This window comes from Bombina bombina, chromosome 12 (genome assembly GCF_027579735.1).
Source record: "Bombina bombina isolate aBomBom1 chromosome 12, aBomBom1.pri, whole genome shotgun sequence".
In the NCBI taxonomy this organism is placed as follows: domain Eukaryota; kingdom Metazoa; phylum Chordata; class Amphibia; order Anura; family Bombinatoridae; genus Bombina; species Bombina bombina.
The window spans coordinates 2,296,681-2,315,784 of record NC_069510.1 but is presented as its reverse complement, the minus strand read 5'-3'; the positions used below and the strand labels follow the sequence as shown (position 1 = coordinate 2,315,784).

Below are 19,104 nucleotides of genomic sequence, written 5' to 3'. Positions count from 1 at the left end.
TGGCTTCCCCACATTCAGAACACAGTCTATCTGGTAGTTCAGACATGTTAAACAGGCAAAAACTTGATAACAAAGTACAAAAAACGTTTTAAAATAAACCGTTACTGTCACTTTAAATTTTAAACTGAACACACTTTATTACTGCAATTGCGAAAAAGTATGAAGGAATTGTTCAAAATTCACCAAAATTTCACCACAGTGTCTTAAAGCCTTAAAAGTATTGCACACCAAATTTGGAAGCTTTAACCCTAAAAATAACGGAACCGGAGCCGTTTTTATATTTAACCCCTTTACAGTCCCTGGTATCTGCTTTGCTGAGACCCATCCAAGCCCAAAGGGGAATACGATACCAAATGACGCCTTCAGAAAGTCTTTTCTATGTATCAGAGCTCCTCACACATGCATCTGCATGTCATGCTTCTCAAAAACAAGTGCGCAATACAGGCGCGAAAATGAGACTCTGCCTATGATTAGGGAAAGCCCCTAGAGAATAAGGTGTCCAATACAGTGCCTGCCGGTTATTTTACATAATTCCCAAGATTAAAATAATTCCTCAAGGCTATGGAGTATAAAATATAAATCGATTTAGCCCAGAAAATGTCTACAGTCTTAGAAAGCCCTTGTGAAGCCCTTTTTTTTTTTTCTGTAATTAAAATGGCTTACCGGATCCCATAGGGAAAATGACAGCTTCCAGCATTACATCGTCTTGTTAGAATGTGTCATACCTCAAGCAGCAAAAGTCTGCTCACTGTTCCCCCAACTGAAGTTAATTCCTCTCAACAGTCCTGTGTGGAACAGCCATCGATTTTAGTAACGGTTGCTAAAATCATTTTCCTCTTACAAACAGAAATCTTCATCTCTTTTCTGTTTCAGAGTAAATAGTACATACCAGCACTATTTTAAAATAACAAACTCTTGATTGAATAATAAAAACTACAGTTAAACACTAAAAAACTCTAAGCCATCTCCGTGGAGATGTTGCCTGTACAACGGCAAAGAGAATGACTGGGGAAGGCGGAGCCTAGGAGGGATCATGTGACCAGCTTTGCTGGGCTCTTTGCCATTTCCTGTTGGGGAAGAGAATATCCCACAAGTAAGGATGACGCCGTGGACCGGACACACCTATGTTGGAGAAAAGTATATAATGTGTGCGTGTTGTACGTAGTACAGAGGTCAGTACTAACAGTTGTGTTTAGTAATAAGTATATCTTGTATGCGTGTTGTACTTTTGTTAGTACAGAGGTCAGAACTAGCGGTTGTGTTTAGTAATAAGCATATATCGTGTGCGTGTTGTACGTATGTTAGTACAGCGGTCAGTACTAGCGGTTGTGTTTAGTAATAAGTATATAATGTGTGTGTGTTGTATGTAGTACAGAGGTCAGTACTAGCAGTTGTTTTTAGTAATAAGTATATAATGTGTGTGTGTTGTACGTAGTACAGAGGTCAGTACTAGCAGTTGTGTTTAGTAATAAGTATATAATGTGTGCGTGTTGTACGTAGTACAGAGGTCAGTACTAACAGTTGTGTTTAGTAATAAGTATATAATGTGTGCGTGTTGTACGTAGTACAGAGGTCAGTACTAGCAGTTGTTTTTAGTAATAAGTATATATTGTGTGTGTGTTGTATGTAGTACAGAGGTCAGTACTAGCAGTTGTGTTTAGTAATAGGTATATAATGTGTGCGTGTTGTACGTAGTACAGAGGTCAGTACTAGCAGTTGTGTTTAGTAATAAGTATGTAATGTGTGCATGCTGTACATAGTACAGAGGTCAGTACTAGCAGTTGTGTTTAGTAATAAGTATATAATGTGTGCGTGTTGTACGTAGTACAGAGGTCAGTACTAACAGTTGTGTTTAGTAATAAGTATATCTTGTATGCGTGTTGTACGTATGTTAGTACAGAGGTCAGAACTAGCGGTTGTGTTTAGTAATAAGCATATATCGTGTGCGTGTTGTACGTATGTTAGTACAGCGGTCAGTACTAGCGGTTGTGTTTAGTAATAAGTATATAATGTGTGCGTGTTGTACGTAGTACAGAGGTCAGTACTAGCAGTTGTGTTTAGTAATAAGTATATAATGTGTGCATGTTGTACGTAGTACAGAGGTCAGTACTAGCAGTTGTGTTTAGTAATAAGTATATATTGTGTGCGTGTTGTACGTAGTACAGAGGTCAGTACTAGCAGTTGTGTTTAGTAATAAGTATATATTGTGTGTGTTTTGTACGTAGTACAGAGGGTGAAATGTCATTCACCCTATTGTGGCCCTTGAGGTCCCTATCAAGCCTGTTGTATTTTGGTGTCTGATTACATAAAATTGCATATTTCTTACTCATCTGTACAATGTGTGCACATTTTGTCTGTCCATCCACTGGTCTCACAACAGCTTTTCCCCAAAATTGTTTTGCTTCCAGATAGTTTTCAAACATCAAAACTTCTGCATTATAATGTACTCCAAGGCCTAGATTACAAGTTTTGCGTTAGAGGCTATGCGGTGCTAACGAGCAGTTTTTTCTCACCGCTCACTTACATGCAGCGCTGGTATTACGAGTTTTCAGAAACCCGTCGTTAAAAGACAAGAAGTGAGCGTTGAGCATTGAGAAATCGTGCTCCATACCCTAATCTGCCGCCCCGATATCGCCAACACCTACATTATATTTATTAACCCCTAATCTGCCGCCCTCAAAGTCGCCGCCACTATAATATACATATTAACCCCTAAACCGCCGCACTCCCGCCTCGCAAACATTAGTTAAATATTATTAACCCCTAATCTGCCGTCCCTAACATCGCCGCCACCTACCTACATTTATTAACCCCTAATCTGCCGCCCCCAACGTCGCCGCCACTATACTAAATGTATTAACCCCTAAATCTAAGTCTAACCCTAACCCTAACACCCCCTAACTTAAATATAATTAAAATAAATCTAAATAAAATTAGTATAATTAGCTAAATTATTCCTATTTAAAACTAAATACTTACCTATAAAATAAACCATAAGCTAGCTACAATATAACTAATAGTTACATTTGTATCTAGCTTAGGGTTTATTTTTATTTTACAGGCAAGTTTGTATTTATTTTAACTAGGTAGAATAGTTATTAAATAGTTATTAACTATTTAATAACTACCTAGCTAAAATAAATACAAAAGTACCTGTAAAATAAAATCTAACCTAAGTTACACTAACACCTAACACTACACTATAATTAAATAAATTAACTAAATTAAAAACAATTACCAAAATTAAATTAAAATTAGCTTAAGTACAACAAAAAACCCCACTAAAATACAGAAAATAATAAACAAATTACAATTATTAAAACTAATTACACCTTATCTAATAGCCCTATCAAAATAAAAAGCCCCCCCCCAAAATAAAAAAAAACCCTAGCCTAAACTAAACTACCAATAGCCATTAAAAGGGCCTTTTGTGGGGCATTACACCAAAGTAATCAGCTCTTTTACCTGTAAAAAAAATACAAACATCCCCCCCAACAGTAAAACCCACCACCCACACAACCAACCCTCCAAACAAAATACTATCTAAAAAAACTAAGCTTCCCATTGCCCTGAAAAGGGCATTTGGATGGGCATTGCCCTTAAAAGGGCTGTTAGCTCTTTTGCAGGCCCAAACCCTAACCTAAAAATAAAACCCACCCAATACACCCTTAAAAAACTTAACACTAACCCCCTGAAGATCGACTTACCGGGAGAAGTCTTCATCCAAGCCGGGCCGAAATCCTCAACGAAGCCGGGAGAAGTCTTCATCCAAGTCAGGCGAAGTGGTCCTCCAGACAGGCAGAAGTCTTCATCTGGACGGCATCTTCTATCTTCATCCATCCGGCGCGGAGCGGGTCCATCTTCAAGACAACCGACGCAGAGCATCCTCTTCATCCGGAGTCTTCTTACTGAATGATGGTTCCTTTAAATGACGTCATCAAAGATGGCGTCCCTTAGATTCCGATTGGCTGATAGTTTTATATTAGCCAATCGGAATTAAGGTAGAAAAAATCCTATTGGCTGATGCAATCAGCCAATAGGATTGAAGTTCAATCCTATTGGCTGATCCAATCAGCCAATAGGATTGAGCTCGAAAGGATTTTTTCTACCTTAATTCCGATTGGCTGATAGAATTCTATCAGCCAATCGGAATCTAAGGGATGCCATCTTGGATGACGTCACTTAAAGGTACTTTCATTCATCTTTAGTCGTCGGATGAAGAGGATGCTCTGCGTCGGATGTCTTGAAGATGGACCCGCTCTGCGCCGGATGGATGAAGATAGAAGATGCTGTCTGGATGAAGACTTCTGCCTGTCTGGAAGACCACTTTGCTCGGCTTGGATGAAGACTTCTACCGGCTTCGTTGAGGACTTCGGCCCGGCTTGGATGAAGACTTCTCCCAGTAAATCGATCTTCAGGGGGTTAGTGTTAGGGTTTTTTAAGGGTGTATTGGGTGGGTTTTATTTTTAGGTTAGGGTGTGGGCCTGCAAAAGAGCTAACTGCCCTTTTAAGTCAATCCCATCCAAATGCCCTTTTCTTTCATGTAATTAACAAGAGTCCATGAGCTAGTGACGTATGGGATATACATTCCTACCAGGAGGGGCAAAGTTTCCCAAACCTTAAAATGCCTATAAATACACCCCTCACCACACCCACAAATCAGTTTTACAAACTTTGCCTCCAAGGGAGGTGGTGAAGTAAGTTTGTGCTAGATTCTACGTTGATATGCGCTCCGCAGCAAGTTGGAGCCCGGTTTTCCTCTCAGCGTGCAGTGAATGTCAGAGGGATGTGAAGAGAGTATTGCCTATTGAATGCAGTGATCTCCTTCTACGGGGTCTATTTCATAAGGTTCTCTGTTATCGGTCGTAGAGATTCATCTCTTACCTCCCTTTTCAGATCGACGATATACTCTTATATTTACCATTTCCTCTACTGATTCTCGTTTCAGTACTGGTTTGGCTTTCTACAAACATGTAGATGAGTGTCCTGGGGTAAGTAAGTCTTATTTTCTGTGACACTCTAAGCTATGGTTGGGCACTTTATTTATAAAGTTCTAAATATATGTATTCAAACATTTATTTGCCTTGACTCAGAATGTTCAACTTTCCTTATTTCCAGACAGTCAGTTTCATATTTGGGATTATGCATTGAATTATCATATTTTTTCTTACCTCAAAAATTTGACTTTTTTCCCTGTGGGCTGTTAGGCTCGCGGGGGCTGAAAATGCTTCATTTTATTGCGTCATTCTTGGCGCGGACTTTTTTGGCGCAAAAATTCTTTTCCGTTTCCGGCGTCATACGTGTCGCCGGAAGTTGCGTCATTTTTTGACGTTATTTTGCGCCAAAAATGTCGGCGTTCCGGATGTGGCGTCATTTTTGGCGCCAAAAGCATTTAGGCGCCAAATAATGTGGGCGTCTTATTTGGCGCTAAAAAATATGGGCGTCGCTTTTGTCTCCACATTATTTCAGTCTCATTTTTCATTTGCTTCTGGTTGCTAGAAGCTTGATGTTTGGCATTTTTTCCCATTCCTGAAACTGTCTTATAAGGAATTTGATCTATTTTGCTTTATATGTTGTTTTTTCTCTTACATATTGCAAGATGTCTCACGTTGCATCTGAGCCAGAAGATACTACAGGAAAACCACTGCCTGCTGGATCTACCAAAGCTAAGTGTATCTGCTGTAAACTTTTGGTAGCTATTCCTCCAGCTGTTGTTTGTAATAATTGTCATGACAAACTTGTTAAAGCAGATAATATTTCCTTTAGTGATGTGCCATTGCCTGTTGCAGTTCCCTCAACATCTAAGGTGCAGAATGTTCCTGATAACATAAGAGATTTTGTTTCTGAATCCATAAAGAAGGCTTTGTCTGTTATTTCTCCTTCTAGTAAACGTAAAAAGTCTTTTAAATCTTCTCTCTCTACAGATGAATTTTTAAATGAACACCATCATTCTGATTCTTTGGACTCTTCTGGTTCAGAGGATTCTATCTCAGAGATTGATGCTGATAAATCTTCATATTTATTTAAGATGGAATTTATTCGCTCTTTACTTAAAGAAGTACTAATTGCTTTAGAAATAGAGGATTCTAGTCCTCTTGATACTAATTCTATACGTTTGGATAAGGTTTTTAAAGCTCCTGCGGTTATTCCAGAAGTCTTTCCTGTTCCTAATGCTATTTCTGCAGTAATTTCCAAGGAATGGGATAAATTGGGTAATTCATTTACTCCTTCTAAACGTTTTAAGCAATTATATCCTGTTCCGCCTGACAGGTTAGAATTTTGGGACAAAATCCCTAAAGTTGATGGGGCTATTTCTACCCTTGCTAAACGTACTACCATTCCTACGTCAGATGGTACCTCGTTTAAGGATCCTTTAGATAGAAAAATTGAATCTTTTCTAAGAAAAGCTTATCTATGTTCAGGTAATCTTCTTAGACCTGCTATATCATTGGCTGATGTTGCTGCAGCTTCAACTTTTTGGTTGGAAACTCTAGCGCAACAAGTAACAAATCGTGATTCTCATGATATTATTATTCTTCTCCAGCATGCTAATAATTTCATCTGTGATGCCATTTTTGATATTATTAGAGTTGATGTTAGGTTTATGTCTCTGGCTATCTTAGCCAGAAGAGCTTTATGGCTTAAGACCTGGAATGCTGATATGGCTTCTAAATCAACTCTACTTTCCATTTCTTTCCAGGGAAACAAATTATTTGGTTCTCAGTTGGATTCTATTATTTCAACTGTTACTGGTGGGAAAGGAACTTTTTTACCACAGGATAAAAAGTCTAAAGGTAAAAACAGGGCTAACAATCGTTTTCGTTCCTTTCAACAAAGAACAAAAGCCTGATCCTTCGTCCTCAGGAGCAGTTTCAGTTTGGAAACCATCTCCAGTCTGGAATAAATCCAAGCCTGCTAGAAAGGCAAAGCCTGCTTCTAAGTTCACATGAAGGTACGGCCCTCATTCCAGTTCAGCTGGTAGGGGGCAGGTTACGTTTTTTCAAAGAAATTTGGATCAATTCTGTTCACAATCTTTGGATTCAGAACATTGTTTCAGAAGGGTACAGAATTGGTTTCAAGATGAGACCTCCTGCAAAGAGATTTTTTCTTTCCCATGTCCCAGTAAATCCAGTGAAAGCTCAAGCATTTCTGAATTGTGTTTCAGATCTAGAGTTGGCTGGAGTAATTATGCCAGTTCCAGAACAGGGGATGGGGTTTTATTCAAATCTCTTCATTGTACCAAAGAAGGAGAATTCCTTCAGACCAGTTCTGGATCTAAAATTATTGAATCGTTATGTAAGGATACCAACGTTCAAGATGGTAACTGTAAGGACTATATTGCCTTTTGTTCAGCAAGGGAATTATATGTCCACAATAGATTTACAGGATGCATATCTGCATATTCCGATTCATCCAGATCATTATCAGTTCCTGAGATTCTCTTTTCTAGACAAGCATTACCAATTTGTGGCTCTACCGTTTGGCCTTGCTACAGCTCCAAGAATTTTCACAAAGATTCTCGGTGCCCTTCTGTCTGTAATCAGAGAACAGGGTATTGTGGTATTTCCTTATTTGGACGATATCTTGGTACTTGCTCAGTCTTTACATTTAGCAGAGTCTCATACGAATCGACTTGTGTTGTTTCTTCAAGATCATGGTTGGAGGATCAATTTACCAAAAAGTTCTTTGATTCCTCAAACAAGGGTAACCTTTCTGGGTTTCCAGATAGATTCAGTGTCCATGACTCTGTCTTTAACAGACAAGAGACGTCTAAAATTGATTACAGCTTGTCGAAACCTTCAGTCTCAATCATTCCCTTCGGTAGCCTTATGCATGGAAATTCTAGGTCTTATGACTGCTGCATCGGACGCGATCCCCTTTGCTCGTTTTCACATGCGACCTCTTCAGCTCTGTATGCTGAACCAATGGTGCAGGGATTACACGAAGATATATCAATTAATATCTTTAAAACCGATTGTTCGGCACTCTCTAACGTGGTGGACAGATCACCTTCGTTTAATTCAGGGGGCTTCTTTTGTTCTTCCGACCTGGACTGTAATTTCAACAGATGCAAGTCTCACAGGTTGGGGAGCTGTGTGGGGATCTCTGACGGCACAAGGAGTTTGGGAATCTCAGGAGGTGAGATTACCGATCAATATCTTGGAACTCCGTGCAGTTTTCAGAGCTCTTCAGTTTTGGCCTCTTCTGAAGAGAGAATCGTTAATTTGTTTTCAGACAGACAATGTCACAACTGTGGCATACATCAATCATCAAGGAGGGACTCACAGTCCTCTGGCTATGAAAGAAGTATCTTGAATTTTGGTTTGGGCGGAATCCAGCTCCTGTCTAATCTCTGCGGTTCATATCCCAGGTGTAGACAATTGGGAAGCGGATTATCTCAGTCGCCAAACGTTGCATCCGGGCGAATGGTCTCTTCACCCAGAGGTATTTCTTCAGATTGTTCAAATGTGGGGGCTCCCAGAGATAGATCTGATGGCCTCTCATCTAAACAAGAAACTTCCCAGGTATCTGTCCAGATCCCGGGATCCTCAGGCGGAGGCAGTGGATGCATTATCACTTCCTTGGAAGTATCATCCTGCCTATATCTTTCCGCCTCTAGTTCTTCTTCCAAGAGTAATCTCCAAGATTCTGAGGGAATGCTCGTTTGTTCTGCTAATAGCTCCGGCATGGCCTCACAGGTTTTGGTATGCGGATCTTGTCCGGATGGCATCTTGCCAACCATGGACTCTTCCGTTAAGACCAGACCTTCTGTCACAAGGTCCTTTTTTCCATCCGGATCTGAAATCCTTAAATTTAAAGGTATGGAGATTGAACGCTTGATTCTTGGTCAAAGAGGTTTCTCTGACTCCGTGATTAATACTATGTTACAGGCTCGTAAATCTGTATCTCGAGAGATATATTATAGAGTCTGGAAGACTTATATTTCTTGGTGTCTTTCTCATCATTTTTCTTGGCATTCTTTTAGAATACCGAGAATTTTACAGTTTCTTCAGGATGGTTTAGATAAGGGTTTGTCCGCAAGTTCTTTGAAAGGACAAATCTCCGCTCTTTCTGTTCTTTTTCACAGAAAGATTGCTATTCTTCCTGATATTCATTGTTTTGTACAAGCTTTGGTTCGTATAAAACCTGTCATTAAGTCAATTTCTCCTCCTTGGAGTTTGAATTTGGTTCTGGGAGCTCTTCAAGCTCCTCCGTTTGAACCTATGCATTCATTGGACATTAAATTACTTTCTTGGAAAGTTTTGTTCCTTTTGGCCATCTCTTCTGCTAGAAGAGTTTCTGAATTATCTGCTCTTTCTTGTGAGTCTCCTTTTCTGATTTTTCATCAGGATAAGGCGGTGTTGCGAACTTCTTTTGAATTTTTACCTAAAGTTGTGAATTCCAACAACATTAGTAGAGAAATTGTGGTTCCTTCATTATGTCCTAATCCTAAGAATTCTAAGGAGAAATCGTTGCATTCTTTGGATGTTGTTAGAGCTTTGAAATATTATGTTGAAGCTACGAAATCTTTCCGTAAGACTTCTAGTCTATTTGTTATCTTTTCCGGTTCTAGGAAAGGCCAGAAAGCTTCTGCCATTTCTTTGGCATCTTGGTTGAAATCTTTAATTCATCTTGCCTATGTTGAGTCGGGTAAAATTCCGCCTCAGAGAATTACAGCTCATTCTACTAGGTCAGTATCTACTTCCTGGGCGTTTAGGAATGAAGCTTCGGTTGACCAGATCTGCAAAGCAGCAACTTGGTCCTCTTTGCATACTTTTACTAAATTCTACCATTTTGATGTATTTTCTTCTTCTGAAGCAGTTTTTGGTAGAAAAGTTCTTCAGGCAGCGGTTTCAGTTTGAATCTTCTGCTTATGTTTTTTGTTAAACTTTATTTTGGGTGTGGATTATTTTCAGCAGGAATTGGCTGTCTTTATTTTATCCCTCCCTCTCTAGTGACTCTTGTGTGGAAAGATCCACATCTTGGGTAGTCATTATCCCATACGTCACTAGCTCATGGACTCTTGTTAATTACATGAAAGAAAACATAATTTATGTAAGAACTTACCTGATAAATTCATTTCTTTCATATTAACAAGAGTCCATGAGGCCCACCCTTTTTTGTGGTGGTTATGATTTTTTTGTATAAAGCACAATTATTCCAATTCCTTATTTTATATGCTTCGCACTTTTTTTCTTATCACCCCACTTCTTGGCTATTCGTTAAACTGATTTGTGGGTGTGGTGAGGGGTGTATTTATAGGCATTTTAAGGTTTGGGAAACTTTGCCCCTCCTGGTAGGAATGTATATCCCATACGTCACTAGCTCATGGACTCTTGTTAATATGAAAGAAATGAATTTATCAGGTAAGTTCTTACATAAATTATGTTTTCAGAGCAATGGGGAGCTTAGTTTTTTTTAGATAGTATTTTATTTGGGGGGTTGTTTGTGTGGGTGGTGGGTTTTACTGTTGGGGGGGTTGTTTGTATTTTTTTTTTACAGGTAAAAGAGCTGATTACTTTGGGGCAATGCCCCGCAAAAGGCCCTTTTAAGGGCTATTGGTAGTTTAGTTTAGGCTAGGGTTTTTTTTATTTTGGGGGGGCTTTTTTTATTTTGATAGGGCTATTAGATTAGGTGTAATTAGTTTAAATATCTGTAATTCGTTTATTATTTTCTGTAATTTAGTGTTTTTTTTTTTTTTGTACTTTAGGTAATTTAATTTAATTTAGGTAATTGTATTTAATTTAGTTAATTTATTTAATTATAGTGTAGTGTTAGGTGTTATTGTAACTTAGGTTAGGTTTTATTTTACAGGTACTTTTGTATTTATTTTAGCTAGGTAGATATTAAATAGTTAATAACTATTTAATAACTATTGTACCTACTTAAAATAAATACAAACTTGCCTGTAAAATAAAAATAAACCCTAAGCTAGCTACAATGTAACTATTAGTTATATTGTAGCTAGCTTAGGGTTTATTTTATAGGTAAGTATTTAGTTTTAAATAGGAATAATGTAGTTAATTATATTAATTTTATTTAGATTTATTTTAATTATATTTCAATTAGGGGGTGTTAGGGTTAGGGTTAGACTTAGGTTTAGGGGTTAATAGGTTCCACGCCCAACAACAACACAGGTGAAAGATCTATCAGGGAAATCCATCAAGGGATTTTTCCCATGCCCGAGCTGCAAGGCGTGTAAGAGAGGCTTGAAAATCAAAAACTTTTCACCACATAACTCCAACATCAAACATGAAATTAAGGACTTGATAAGATGCAGCAGCAAGGGGGTAATTTACATAGTACAATGCAGCTGTGTACTTCAATACATCGGACAGACCTCAAGATGTCTGAAAGATAGAATACGGGAACATCTGTTACAGATTGAACATGGCAACACAGACACCGCACTGTACAGACACTTCTCTATTAAACACAAAGGAAACATCAAGGATTTGAATTTCTACGGTATCCAGATAATAAAGCCTAATTGGAGGGGAGGCAATTATGAAAAGAAGCTCCTGATTGCAGAATCCAGATGGATTTTTGAGCTGGACTGCCTCTACCCGAAGGGTTTGAACAACAAGGAGGACCTCTCACATCTGTTAAGTCTGAAACACACATGAATCTGACCCTCAGACACCTATCCGAAACATTGTTGCCCTCATATAGAAGGAATACATCGAAGAAAACACACTGAGGTCAACATGTGACACAATAAGACTGACATACCTTCAAAATATATCCAATGAAGATGACCCACATGGATCTACATAAGGATCTCTTAAGTAAATCCATTCAGTCCCACTGCCTTACTCATACGTCCATATGATTAGCTTTAGAAAGAACCCTACAATTAAACTGAGGGACCTTCCAGATGCCAACAACATCAATAAGATATAACCCCCTAATATATCAACAGTGTATGGAATATAGGAGAAACAATCAGCCATATTAGATTCTACACTTACTGTAGTAGCCTCGCTATTTTAAAATATCTAACATAGCAGGTTAAAAAACAATCAAAGCCTGACCCTCTATAAGGATAAAGACATAATTTAAGACAACATTTGTAGTGGGGAGACATGTCCCTATACTAATATAGCAGTAACACAAGGTAATACTGATAAGAAAACTGGAGACACATATACACTAACTAAATAATAGATTACACCACCCAAGAACTTGATTCTCAATATATACCAACTAGGCTAAGAAACAATTAAACATATATATGCTAATCAAAGGGGCACCAAAAACAATATACCTTATATGTAGATACTAAAATTAAGAGTATCCCCCACCACAATTCTCAATTTTTTAAAAATCTTTTTTTAAATTCATTAACAGAAAATTAATTAAATAGATCTCTACAACTCTCCTAAACCAGTCTCCATCTATCTTAAAATTACCATTAAAACACTTAGATAAAGACAAGTTTCCTCTCTATCCGTATTTGATTTCAATATAAGTTTACTGTATTGCGCCCATAGCTAATCAACTGTTAAGCTAGTCACATCCAGATTGAAAATGGAAAATAAAAGCTTCCAGAATTCAATATCATGTATGATATACACATAATACAGATAGATACAAACATACTCTTTATACATCTACCGGACACTCTAACCAATCAAAATTTTTTTTATATATACACTCTATACCAAAATCTCAGATTATAGATATCGGCTCTGTTTACTATATTTTTTTTTGTCACTTCCGGTCTAACCATATCCGGCAAAGCGCCACTTCCGGTCTAACCATATCCGGTAAAGCGCAACATCCGGTATAGCCCCACCGGATGTTTACATTTTTTTCGCTACTTCCGGTATAAAAACCTCCGGTATATCACAACTGTTTACCATAAACAGAACCGACATGGCACATACACAGGGCAACTGAAAGAGCATATTAAGAACATCTAAGACAATGTTCCAACATAAGCCTTTTTTAAGAATACCATAAAGATAAAATTGAACCATTTCAATATATAGACAAACACTTCCGGTTTATTACTTCCGGTATTACGATTTTGGCGCGAAAATTTGGCGCAATCCGAGTGTAATATGATTGGTTAGAGAGCGGTATAAAGACCTCAGCTCACCCACACCATACCATAGTCTTGATAAAGGCCTCTCCTGTGGGCCGAAACGCGTTGACAAAGTTATGGTGAGCTATTTTTTCCTTGATTATTGAATTTTAATACAGTATTATACTATGTTATTATCTTTTATCTACAGGTTTTGAAGACTTCCCAGGATTATCCTTATTTTTATTTTTATTTTTATCTCTATTTTTCATTTTGTATTCATCTTTTATAACATTTTTTCTCCACCACTTTCTACATGGGATTATAATTCCTTTACCAATACCCTTTCTGTGATCACTCTCACTAGTTTGTGCACATACTAGTTAACTTAATTTTTGGTTTTTTACCTTTTGGATATTTTTCATTTTTTATGGATTTATTTCTAACACTATTTTGGATTGAACTTTTGGATTAATTCCTTTTTAAACAAAAAGTTTTTTTGAAAATAATTTTTTTGAATTTGTTGGATTTATACTGTTTTGGATTTATTTGCATCACGATTTTGGATCACACCTAATTGGATGGTTCACTTTTTGGATACACATAAAAGACCTTTCTTCACATTCCTTAATTTTTAGAAGGGACTACTGGACATTATCCTTTTTTATGTTTATTATTATTATTTTCTTGTCTATGCCAATATAACTATATATGAGACAATTTATATAAGACACTGTATATATATGTAGTGAACAAGCCACACACGCGTGTTTTATATGCTTTTATACATCATTTCTTGCCGTTCTGTTAAAAATATATATATTTTAACGATATCTATGTTTTAAATGTTCAATATGTATTAAATACTTTTATGAACCATATTGTGCCACTCATATATTTTAATCTATACATCAATGCAGCACAACCACCATAATTGTAGCTGAGCTATAGTGCTATATCGTTATTCAGACGAACCACTATTACATTATTCACACTCAAATCCTATCAGACCTTGCCATTAATTGGCGCTCCTTTCTAACCACTATTTAGGGGTTAATACATTTAGTATAGTGGCGGCAACGTTGGGGGAGGCAGATTAGGGGTTAATAAGTGTAAGTAGGTGGCGGCGACATTGGGGGCGGCAGATTAGGGGTTAATAAATATAATGTAGGTGGCGGCGATGTTGGGGGCAGCAGATTAGGGGTTCATAAGTATAATCTAGGTGGTGGCAGTGTCCGGAGCGGCAGATTAGGGGTTAATAAATATAATGTAGGTGTCGGCGATGTCGGGAGCGGCAGATTAGGGGTTAATAAGTGTAAGATTAGGGGTGTTTAGACTCAGGGTTCATGTTAGGGTGTTAGGTGTAAACATAAAATGTGTTTCCCCATAGGAATCAATAACAATTCTGGTGTAGACTGTCCCTTTAAGGAATTACTTAGGCTTTGGGCTTGAATTACATCAGTAATGACTACAATTTAGACTATGGATTAATACTGACATCCTAGGCCTATATAAGTTTTCTCCCTCACCAGCAAACTGTGACTTGTGTTTTTAATATGTGTGTCTTATTTATTTTTTATTTGGTGAAATAAAAGTTATATTTTAATCTACTAACTTTCTCTGCCAGAGTAACACTGCTCTCCCTTGAAGTCGCTAAGGGTGCTTTAGAGGTGTACATACCCTTCAGTCTTGTACTGAAAACGTGTTTGTTATTCTGTATCGTTACAGAACGATATTCTGTATTGTTACGTGTTTGTTATTCTGTAACGAGAACACAGCACCTAACCCCATTTACTATTTTCATTGGATATGCAGATACATTACTAAGTTCTAAGGTAGTTCCTGACTCTATTTGTAGTAAGTGCCTTTTGTTGTCTTTTTATTGCAGTGGGCTATTGGCAGTATATCGGTTAATAGCGGTAACCCTAGAAATAGAAACCATTAATAGACACTAGTAAATGAATCACAGGACACACCTACAATAGGATACTTACATTTTACTAGAAGAAAATCCCTGAATTCTTGGTGGTCAGTAAAAACAGGAGGGGACGGGAGAGGTGGCCCGAACAGAGGGACACTTTCTTCTGAAAAGATTTTAAACCTGGGGCAAAATATAAAGAAAATTAATAGTAAAGACATAAAATTCACTGTATTAGTAATTTATCGTTTAACCAATTTAGTTTCTAATATGAAAACAAGATTTTCTATCAAGACCACACTGTTATTGTAAGGACATCAATACATAAATTACTGACATAACTGATAAATTAAACTTCTGTCTCATAGACATGATACATATTGCCTAAGTGTGAGTACTGCGTTATGTAAGGTCATGCTGCAAACTGGGTAACCTGTGTATAAACATAATAGTATTAGGTACCTAGGTAACGTGTGTATAAACATGATAGTACTAGGTACTTATGTAATGTGTGTATAAACATGATAGTACTAGGTGCTTAGGTAACGTGTGTATAAACATGATAGTACTAGGTACTTAGGTAACGTGTGTATAAACATGATAGTACTAGGTACTTAGGTAATGTGTGTATAAACATGATAGTACTAGGTACTTAGGTAACGTGTATAAACATGATAGTACTAGGTACTTAGGTAATGTGTGTATAAACATGATAGTACTAGGGGCATGGGTAACGTGTGTATAAACATGATAGTACTAGGTACTTAGGTAATGTTTGTATAAACATGATAGTACTAGGTACTTAGGTAATGTGTGTATAAACATGATAGTACAAGGTGCTTAGGTAAGGTGTGTATAAATATGATAGCACTAGGTACTTAGGTAACGTGTGTATAAACATAATAGGATTAGGTACCTAGGTAACGTGTGTATAAACATAATAGTACTAAGTGCTTAGGTAACGTGTGTATAAACATGATAGTACTAGGTACTTATGTAATGTGTGTATAAACATGATAGTACTAGGTACTTAGGTAACGTGTGTATAACATTATAGTACTAGGTACTTATGTAGCGTGTGTATAAACATGATAGTACTAGGTACTTAGGTAACGTGTGTATAACATTATAGTACTAGGTACTTATGTAGCGTGTGTATAAACATGATAGTACTAGGTACTTAGGTAATGTGTGTATAAAAATGATAGTACTAGGTACTTATCTAACGTGTGTATAAACATGAAAGTACTAGGTACTTAGGTAATGTGTGTTTAAACATAATAGTACTAGGTACTTAGGTAACCTTTGTATAAACATGATAGTACTAGGTACTTAGGTAATGTGTGTATAAACATGATAGTACTAGATACTTAAGTAATGTGTGTATAAACATGATAGTACTAGGTACTTAGGTAATGTCTGTATAAACATGATAGTACTAGGTGTTATGTTCTCTGTGTAGTCAGGATTAGAACATTCAGTTGTGTGCTGCTACCTTGTGTCTGATGTCTCTTGCACATATCATGAAGACTCTGCAGCAGGAACTTTAGATAACTTTTATTCAGCTACAACCACATGGCTTATTCAATACAGGTTCATCAGTAAAACTAACATGGCTTCTGATGATGTCACAGAGACCCAGACACACCCAGAGGGTGTGGTGAGCTGAGCTTAAAGCTGCAGCACTTCTAACATATAATAATGAGACAAGGCTAGTGCAAAGATACAGTAAAATCTGCAGTAATCTTAACATCCCCTTTTTTCTCAAAAAAAAAAATATAAAAAAGAAATAAAAATAAAGAACAGACAGTGGATAATATTGTAACATACAACAAATAATAGACATACATGTGTATCACTAAACCATACACTTGTACTTAGAACAGTTTATCTTTATAGTCTATGCACAAGACCTAGGTCGCAGCCTAGATTTTAGTCACAGTTATGCTTTCTGCGATAAGTCCGCCTTCAGATTAGGTCATTCCTTGCTGAATAATCTCTCACTGAATCCTCACATTGCCATCTAGGTGGCCTTCTGCGTCTAGAGGGCCGTAGAGTATTTGGTTCAGGAGAAATTGTCTGTGGAGGAGTACCCAACGGTTGTTGATCATCTGTGATATTTTGTTGTTGGACAGAATCATTCTGATTCTGTTGTGATCATTGTATTTTCATCCTCAGAAGACTCAGGTGGGCACCACACTCCATGCCAGATATCCTCACCATCTGAATCATTTGATATTTGTGTAGCTGGTTGAGATCTATGTCTCATTTGTTCTACATGGCGGGAAACTGTACCACCAGCTTGTAGTTGAACTTTAAACATTCTGTTGCCCATGCCTTGTATTATGACAGCTGGAATCCATTTATTTGGGCCACGGTAGTTTCTAACCCATACTCTGTCATGATGAACAAATTCTGAAACGCTAAAAGTGTTCAACTCTTGTTTGGAATGTTCTGGTCTAACTTTATCCAGTGGAGTTCTCAGGCGTCTTCCAAACATTAACATTGCAGGTGATAGCCCAGTAGTGGCATGGGGAGTGTTTCGATAGTTAAACAAAAAGTTAGAAAGGGAGTTTGGATTAAATTTTGATTTGTGAGAGACAGCTAAGTGGCGTTTTAAAGTTTGTACAAATCTTTCAGCCTGTCCATTAGAGGCTGGAAAATATGGAGCTGTCTTACAGTGTTTGATGTTATTTGTATCTAGAAATGTTTCAAATTCATGTGATATGAACTGTGGACCATTGTCTGAGACTAAAGTTTGTGGCAGTCCAAATCTTGCAAACATACTGGAAAGAACGACAATGGTTTTTTGTGTTGTAGTACTTGACATTTGAACTACTTCTGGCCACTTGGAATGAGCATCCACAGCCACCAAATACATTCGTCGAACCACTGGCCCTGCAAAATCAACATGGATTCTTGTCCAAGGTTCATTTGGCCATGGCCAAGTTTTTGAGGTGTCCCTGCTGGGATTCTGCTGTGTCTGTGCACATGCATTGCAAGCAGCTACATAAGAAGCAATATCTGTATCCAATTTAGGCCACCATAAATATTCTCGTGCTCTTTGCTTCACTTTTACTACACCCTGATGTGAGCTGTGTAGCTGTCTATTTAATGCTAATGTTTGCAGTAAGGTCGGAATTATCACTCGTGACCCCCATAACAGACAGCCTGAGTCATGCACAATTTCCTTCTTCCTTGTAAAATATGGCTGAAGGTCAGAGCGAACTACTTTAGGCCACTCATATTGAACAAAAGACTTAATTTCCTGTAAGGTAGAATCAGAGCATGTATAAGTAGCAATCACTTTCGAATTTAGATTTAAAGGCAGTGGAGGAGTTTCTATGATTTTAGAAGATGTTGTCATGTGATGTACCATTGGTAATCTTGAAAACATATCCACATTCGTATGATCACTGTGGCATTGATATTTAATGGAGTAGTTGTAAGCCGACAGCTGAAGTGCATAGCGCTGAAGTCGAGCAGCTGTTGTGTTGGAGATACCCTTCTGAGGGTGCAGAATGGACAAAAGTGGTTTATGATCCGTGATCAGAGTAAAAGGTCTGCCATATATATAAATGTGGAATTTCTTCACAGCCCAAATTATTGCTAAAGCTTCTCGATCAATCTGGGCATAATTTCTCTCAGATGGAGTTAGAGATCTGGACGCAAAAGACACAGGACGTTCAGAACCATCGGGCATAATGTGTGAAAGTACTGCGCCTAAACCATTTGGTGAAGCATCGCAGGCTAGTACCAAAGGCTTCTTAAGGTCATAGTGGACAAGGAGTCTTGATTCCAGAAGAAGTTGCTTTGAGCGTTCAAATGCTCGTGTACATAAGTCAGTCCAGGCCCACTGGTTTTTACTATCTAAAAGGCGGTGTAGTGGATATAGTAAATGAGCCAAATTTGGTAAAAATCTGTGATAGTAATTGAGCAACCCCAAATAAGAACGTAGCTGAGAAACATTAACAGGGGTGGGAGCATGAACCAGCGCTTTCACTTTTTCAGCGGTTGTGTGGAGACCAGTCTTGTCCACTACATGTGCACAATATTCTAAACTCTTGCAGAAGAACTCACACTTTTCCATGTTAACTTTCAGTCCGAATTCCTGTAGGCGCTGTAAAACAGCTTCAACATTGGCTTTATGAGCGGC

At 37.7% G+C, this 19,104-nt stretch overlaps 1 protein-coding gene across 1 annotated transcript in view; it reads right to left on the bottom strand.

Moving 5' to 3' along the window:
- GARNL3 (GTPase activating Rap/RanGAP domain like 3) overlaps nt 1-19,104 on the bottom strand; it is a gene marked incomplete at its 5' end in the record, with an annotated part of 730,206 nt that overhangs the window by 304,850 nt on the left and 406,252 nt on the right. Inside the window, one exon of the mRNA XM_053695928.1 lies at nt 15,025-15,131. Coding sequence (XP_053551903.1) covers nt 15,025-15,131 — 107 coding nt within the window. The remainder of the gene's footprint in view (nt 1-15,024; nt 15,132-19,104) is intronic.